Source organism: Pseudoliparis swirei, chromosome 22 (genome assembly GCF_029220125.1).
Source record: "Pseudoliparis swirei isolate HS2019 ecotype Mariana Trench chromosome 22, NWPU_hadal_v1, whole genome shotgun sequence".
In the NCBI taxonomy this organism is placed as follows: domain Eukaryota; kingdom Metazoa; phylum Chordata; class Actinopteri; order Perciformes; family Liparidae; genus Pseudoliparis; species Pseudoliparis swirei.
This window is the reverse complement of record NC_079409.1, coordinates 14293152-14300736: the sequence shown is the minus strand read 5'-3', so window position 1 is coordinate 14300736 and position 7585 is coordinate 14293152. Positions and strand designations below refer to the sequence as shown.

At 45.0% G+C, this 7585-nt stretch overlaps 2 protein-coding genes across 3 annotated transcripts; both read right to left on the bottom strand.

Annotated features, from left to right (window-relative positions):
- Positions 1-6107, bottom strand: LOC130212837 (tumor necrosis factor receptor superfamily member 6-like). 2 transcript variants are annotated; one of them, XR_008835422.1, is made up of 8 exons: positions 5677-6107; positions 3805-3954; positions 2968-3021; positions 2756-2860; positions 2478-2566; positions 1854-1922; positions 1443-1678; positions 1-128 (listed from the first exon to the last, which is right to left on the bottom strand). XR_008835422.1 is itself a non-coding variant. In XM_056444078.1 (7 exons), exons 1-7 carry the CDS (start codon positions 5831-5833, stop codon positions 1553-1555), a joined length of 750 nt encoding a protein of 249 aa, XP_056300053.1. In that variant the 5' UTR covers positions 5834-6107; the 3' UTR covers positions 956-1552. The 2 variants fall into 2 exon arrangements, 1 of the variants encoding a protein (XP_056300053.1); XM_056444078.1 differs by lacking the exon at positions 1-128 and having other exon boundaries at positions 956-1678.
- Positions 6108-6128: 21 nt separating this feature from the next.
- Positions 6129-7349, bottom strand: LOC130213256 (uncharacterized). The gene is made up of 3 exons (XM_056444754.1): positions 7327-7349; positions 6533-7202; positions 6129-6152 (listed from the first exon to the last, which is right to left on the bottom strand). Exons 1-3 carry the CDS (start codon positions 7329-7331, stop codon positions 6129-6131), a joined length of 699 nt encoding a protein of 232 aa, XP_056300729.1. The 5' UTR covers positions 7332-7349.
- Between the last annotated feature and the right edge of the window lie 236 nt (positions 7350-7585).

Below are 7585 nucleotides of genomic sequence, written 5' to 3'. Positions count from 1 at the left end.
TTGAGCCCGGCCCTCCACTTGTACCATTTTTTTTTATTTTGGCCCCCTGTGTATTTGACTTTGACATCACTGGTTTAGAGTCTCCAAGCTAGATAGCCAGTGTTGGCCTCAGCATCATCGAATTGTTCCTGCTCATGCATGAAAAAACATGTGCATATAACAATGCACAAACAAACACACACATATAGAAGTACAAATTAATTGAATTATTAAAAACATTAAGCAGTCCATTGACAATTTTACAACACAGACTGGATTTTAAATTGATATTAAAACTTACGTATCCATTTTAGGAATATGGATCTTGGAGATAAGGGAAAAGGGTCACAATTCCCAGTGCACAAATGTGTAAATTTAAAAAAGCAAGACTGCTGTAATGCTTCTCCGTTCCCAACTTGAGTTTCCCGAAGCATAATGACAGCAACAGACCAGCATTGATGTTTCTTAATGCTTATTCATTGCTCAGCGCTCTTTTAGGCTGTTTGTGTGCGCAGCAGAAAGCATGACAGCGGTCTGTACGCGCCGTGCGTCACACACACAAACAGCCGTTGCCCTCATCGTGCTTCGGGAACGGAGAACTTTACTATCACTAAAACTTTTTCTTCTTCTTTTTTTTCCCAATTTAAAATGTTTCTTTATAATAATTATAATACTCGGCGGGCCGGATTAAAACGTATCGTAGTTTGTCCACCCCTGGTCTAAACCCATGGCCCGCCACTGTCTTCAGCATTATTGGGAGTGAATCAGCTAGGTTAGCATAATGCTAAGCTAGCGCTAATGTTAAGTGTAGTGATGACCAGTGTTGGGAGTAACGCGTTACAAAGTAACGTGTGTTGAGAATCTCATCTCTTATCTGTATTTAGCTTTGCCTTATGAGGCATTTTTGTTAAAACATTTTGTTAACCTTTTATACTACTGCTTGATTTGAAGGCCTGTTGCGCTGTTGATTGCAATAAATAGGTCTACAAAATATGTTTATTGTGTTTGACTGTTCAGTACTGTTCATTACATTAAAAAAGCAGACTTAAAAGTAACGAATTACTTTTGATATACAGTAACGAGTAAAGTAATTAAATTACTTTTAAAAGAAGTAACTATAACTAATTACTAATTTTCAGTAACTTGCCCAACACTGGCAAGAAGGTAAGTAGCTAATTTCCAACCTTTACCATATAATGTATTCCTCTTTTGTTTGCACCACACTGATGGACACGTTCTTCTTTAGGGAGAAAGAGATGCTTCACACAAGACAACCAACTCAACTCATCAGCACCGTTCCTGTCAGCAGCCAATCTGGGTACCGATGAGTGAAATGAAGACTTTCATGTGAAATACTTGGCTCACTATGTGGCGTCATTAAGAAAATAAAACATGTAAAAGATGCAGTTGTGTTACTATAATGAGTCTTGAGTTGTGACTTAGTAAAGTATAATTTAATGTACCTTTACAGGTCAATTAAAACCTTCCTTTAAGTGCACTCTTGGTCTGTTCTGGTCTCTGTAGGTCCAGTCCATGTCCACAATCCAGGGACGGTCCTCCTCATCTTGCTCAGTCAGTTTACAGGCCAAGTTGGACCGACAATTGAATGTGGGAAGATAACCGAAGAAGTGAGTTGTGAAGAAGACGAGAAACAAGATCCTGCAATTGTCTCCCACATCTTCTCCCAGCATCCATCTCTCTGAGAAGGAGAGGAGCAGAAAGATTGACAGTGTTTTCTTTCCCTCCCAGGAGCAGGGGAAATACTTCCACATGTCCAAAGTGGAGTCACTATGAAGAAAACCAACACAATTTGTGCTGGTGGTAACATCCAGACGATTCAGACACATAAAGGAAGGAATTGTAAAACCATGCACCAGTGTAGATCCATCTCTGGCTTTTGCAAACTGTAAATGGATCTCACTGCCCTGCAGAGACAGTTTCATCTGCAGGTTCCAAGAAAACACACCACAAACTTTAACTCTGGGAGGAACAGCCGGAGGGTGGTCTGCTTTTTAAGTTATTATTCAAACAATAAAGTAAATACTCTTTAATAAGCCCTGTCAGGTTGCTTTCAAGTATTTTAACATTTTGATTATAAACACAATTTTGTTTAGAATATAGAAAGAAAAGTATGAATGCATTCACATTTGATATGAATTATCTGAAAAGTCTATTCATGTCTACACATCTATAAATGTTAAGTTGTGAAATGTCTCTAACCTTTGTGTACAATAGTACATACCTGCATTTAGAAACATACTGCACAGTCTCAAACCCCTGCAAGTCCAATACAACCCCTCCCATTCGGTATGTTCATTGTCTTTCAGATTCTTAATCTGTGTTTTCATACACTTGTATCATCTTAATATCACAGATGTCGTGAGACAAAAGTTTCCCGTGGTTGCGTTCGTCAGCACGGGGCCGAGTAACGTTGGCCCCATTCGTCATCAATGTCCAAAGCAACGGGAGATGTTTGCCTGTCAAGTCCTTGCTCATACTTCACATTTCCCAAGCACTTCCTGGACAGGCGTGGATACTTCTTCGGAGCCTGATGGCACCGATGGAGAGTCTCGAGCCAAACGGTAGCCTGAGCAAAAAAAGAAAAGCAGCAACTTTAGTGATTAGATTGAAATACGAGGTAAAAATCCCTTCAGATTTTATTTTAAAAAATTCAAATTTGTGCTCATTATAAAATAAAAAAATTCAAATGCTCAGTGTATTTCCTGTGTTTGTACTTTGCGACAGGAAATCTGCCTCATAATGATAACTCACTAACCGTGTTTGGATTTGATCCAGAACATAAAGGGCTTGATTTTTGTTACAACAGCGATTGTGATTCCTGCACACAGGAGGGTGATAATCACCACGAACCACACCGTATCTGGAAGAATGTGAAAGTGAGACATTTTTGAAAGATTGAGATAAACCCTCACTGGAGAAATCCATTATTTCCTCTTTTTTTAACTGGCACACAGAACTGCACCGAACCTCTGATTGGTTGAGAATGTGTCCGGACCGTTGTGAGGGCTCCTGGTTTCAAGACTGGAGGGGAAGAGATTAAAAAGACAACATATCAGCCCAATGCATGCATATTTCATAGTTCAATGGAAATATTACACCATTTAAAACTGACTGCTGAATATCCTTTTGCCTGTTTCCACATCCAGTCGACGCAGAGCAACATAAGCATTGAGCTTTAGCTGCTCATGCTCCGCTTAGTTCTCCAGCTGTCGCTCACTTCATCTGTAGGCGTTCAGTGCAGGTAGCCCCCAGTGGGTTAATCAGACAAACAGACTATGGGTTTGACTAAGGGCCAGGAGACAAGTAGTCTCTTGACCCTTTCTTAACAGACACACATGTGTTAGATAAGCTTTAGAATATCTAGTGGATTACATTGACTGTATGGTCGATGTTTTTTAACTAAAATCTACTGAGATGTATAGTTGTTACCACTCCTCAAGCAATAGCAGCAGTGATACGCAGAGATTTGTTTCCAATGACAAATTCTGGTGATCAATGTCTGGCTGTATATCTTCAAGTAGCAAATCAGCCCAGAATCTTGTTTATTTTTCACCGGCTAAAGGTGATTGGTTCAACCTGTACACTCTGACATCACAGGTAAATGTGGTTCTGGGTGCACCACATGACCCACAAGAGATGTTGGTTGCGGTGCACCTGATGCTGAACCAGGGATCATATTTTCATGGTAACCTTTCATCCTGTTTGAAAAGTCTGCAAAAATATACATTTAAACAGTATGGAAAAATGTTGTCCCTTAGTAAATGTAGTCTTTCAAATGTAATGCTGCAGCTGACGCTCAGGTACCTGGAGTGGATGGAGGGAAGGTGGATTTGGTGGTGGTGGATGGTATCGGCACACATTGTTCACAGGATTGGTCTTTGCATCTGTAGTTAGCTTTACATGTGCACACAGCGTTATGAGTGGCGTTACAGTGCAACCTATACTCCATGTTTGCTGTAAAAAAACAACAACCGTCATTAAATTATCAAAGTTTATCATAATTCTGAGTATATTAGCATGTGTGACACATATGCACAAAGGTGGCTTAAACATGACACATGTCAGAGAATGAGTCACAAACTGGGCACGGCAGGTATATATTTTGGTTTAGTGTCATAAGACAGTTATATTATCGCTTTTGATACCGGTTCTTTAGAGAAAGTCACAACTGTTCTCAGGAAATGAATTTCACTTTGATGACCCATTTTACTTTCATTCAGAATAACGGCTTGAAGTGCATACTTGAAAACCAATTCACAAATAAACAGAGAAAAACCGACCCATGAGTCCTTTGGAGCCAAAGTCATTACAGACCATTTGTTTTAATAAACCAGTTTAATATAGTTTAAAAAAACGCTGACTATGCCGGTCATAATTCTGTGTAATTTAGGGTCATATAGTTCAGAGACAACTTCAGATCTTAGTGGTTAAATGTTGAACAGGAATGTGACCGCACATGTCGAGTGTCTGAAGCTATTTATAACCTCAAAATCCATTTTACAAAGTTTACACGCTTTATCATCAGTCACTATTGCCTTGGCGATACTATGTCTCCCAATGCTGGCAACAGATTGTCTACGCTAGAACAGATAATAAATCATTCTGCAGGTGTCCTCTTCACTGAGAGGTCACATTCAATCTGAAGGTTTTGTAGCCGGCATGCAGCAGAAGGCCTTTGGCAGGGTCAAACTTCACTCTCCTGTCCCATGAAGGTCCAAAATAGTACAATGACAAACAATTGGTATCATTCGAAGATGCCTACACTGTATTATTGTAGGGTATGAACGTACAATGAAAACAGAACCCAGCGTAAAGGTATTGCAAATTCAAAACTGTAAATATAGAGTTCAAAAGCATCACATGTACTTTCTGTCACTTCTGTGTTTTCCACGGGGACATTGACAAAAAAGCACAATGGGGTGTTTTTGCTCACCAGGCCGAGACCTGAGCAATAACATCGGCTCTCATGACTCTCGTGTCTGCTGCTCTTTCCGATGTGTTTCACTTGACTGTGTTTTTCTCTTTCTGCCACCGACATGACAACGGTCTGATTTATGATCCTCCGCCTGTCTTTACCACAATTAGAGGGCTGTGCTAATGATCGTGTTGTTACTGCTGCCGAATCCCACCCTAAATAACCTCCTGAGCTGGTTTCTCAGACCCCCCCAAATCCCCTCCTCCTTTTAATCTCTCTCTGACTGTATCCCAGCATATCACGCATAACGGGACACCCCCTCGCACATGTGACCCGAGGTCTCTATCGACAGACTTCTCTGAAATCATCATCTTTAGACAGAGTTGAGTAACAACAGCCCATCTTCGGGAAGAGCTTATGCTGTAACCGGACTGGTTACATTCCACAACTCACATTATGTCACGCTCAAAGCATATGACACACATGTGTTATTGCTATACTTATATTTAATCACTTAAAATCAAAACCAGTACACATGGCATCTGCTCTGTGGTTCTGTTTATAGTATTCTGCTTCAACCCCTCTAATAATGATAAGAGTCTAATAACCATATTTCATTCATATTAATTTATCGTAAATAAAAATAGTGGTATCATTTGTCACAAATACTGTTTCAGTTATATGTATATAAGTAGGATTTTCACATTGCAGGTATTATATACTTAACACCCCAACAAGAGAAAAGCTGTAAAATTACTCACGTTTCAAACAGTTTTTGCATATTTTGCAGTTCAGCTTGTCGTTGTAGGTATCAATGTATCGGTCACCGATGCAGAGTTCACACTCAATTTCACAAGAGCTGGATGTGTCATGCGCAGTCCAGGTTGTCGCAACGAGAGAGGACCCAAACGCCGACATTATTGCACAAAAACAATCTTTACTCCAAGAAACCAGAACAGGACGACAAAACACACGGACCAAACAGTACGAAGCCACACTGGGAATGAGACGAACAGGGTTTACATACACAGGCAAGGTGAGAGGATTGGACAACGGGGAACGAGACACAGGTGGACACAATGAGGGCGGGGCCAGCAATCACAGAAGGAAACAATCAGGGCCAGGGCAGACAATCACGGAGACAGACGACACAAGGACTTCCAAACAAGACACAAAACTAACACAAACTCCAGATCATGACAGTACCCCCCCCTCAAGGGACGAATTCCAGACGCTGCTGCGTTCCACAAGGGTGGGTGGAGGGGAGCCGGAGGAGGGTCCAAGGCTGCAGAAGCAGTCCGGGGGGGCGGGCCGCAGGACGATAACCAGGCCGAGGGGCGCGCTCTGGAGGGCGGGCCGGAGGACAAGAGCGGGGAGCTAGGGGACCGGGCTCAGGAGAGGAAGTCCCAGGGGTACCGGGGTCTGGGGGCTCTGTGGGACCAGGACCAGGCGACGAGACATGGGGAACCAGGGCTGGACGGGACGGGTCACGGGGAACCGGGGATGGACGGGACGGTACACGGGGAACTGTGACTGACCGGGACGGAGGCGGGATGAGGAGAACCAGGGCCGGGTGGGAAGGAGGCGGAACACGGGGACTGAGCCGCGACGGAACACCAGGGACTGGAACCGTGACGGAAACCCAGGACTGGAGCCGCGGCGGAACACCGGGGACTGGAACTGGAACATCGAGGACTGAAACTTCAGGGTCTGGAGCCTGTGACGGAACCGGAACATCGTGGACTGGAACCGGTGACGGAACTCCGGGGACTGGAACCTCGTGGACTGGACCCGGCGACGGAACACCGGGGACTGGAACCAGAACATCGTGGACTGGAACCTCGGGGTCTGGAGCCTGTGACGGAACCGGAACATCGTGGACTGGAACCGGTGACGGAACTCCGGGGACTGGAACCGGAACATCGTGGACTGGAACCGGCGACGGAACACCGGGGACTGGAACCAGAACATCGTGGACTGGAACCTCAGGGTCCGGAGCCTGTGACGGAACCGGAACATCGTCGACTGGAACCGGCGACGGAACACCGGGGACTGGAACCAGAACATCGTGGACTGGAACCTCGGGGTCTGGAGCCTGTGACGGAACCGGAACATCGTGGACTGGAACCGGTGACGGAACTCCGGGGACTGGAACCGGAACCTCGTGGACTGGACCCGGCGACGGAACACCGGGGACTGGAACCAGAACATCGTGGACTGGAACCTCAGGGTCCGGAGCCTGTGACGGAACCGGAACATCGTGGACTGGAACCTCTGGGTCTGGAGCCTGTGACGGAACCGGAACATTGTGGACTGGAACCTCGGGGTCTGGAGCCTGTGACGGAACATCGGGGACTGGAGCCGCACAGGGCCAAGGGCCGGAGGGACTCCCACATGTTGTGGAGATGCACCTCATGGAAGGCTGGCCAGACCAGAACCGCGACGGAACACCGGGACTTGAACATCGTGGACTGGAACCTCGGGGTCTGGAGCCTGTGACGAACATCGGGGACTGGAGCCGCACAGGACCACGGGCGGAGGGACTCCCACATCTCCTCCAGAAGTACCTGAAACTTAGTTGGCCCGGCAGGAACCGTGCAGTGGAAACTGAAGGCTGGGTCCATTCTTGGTGGCTTCGTTCTGTCATGCTCACTCCAGGTTGTCGCAACG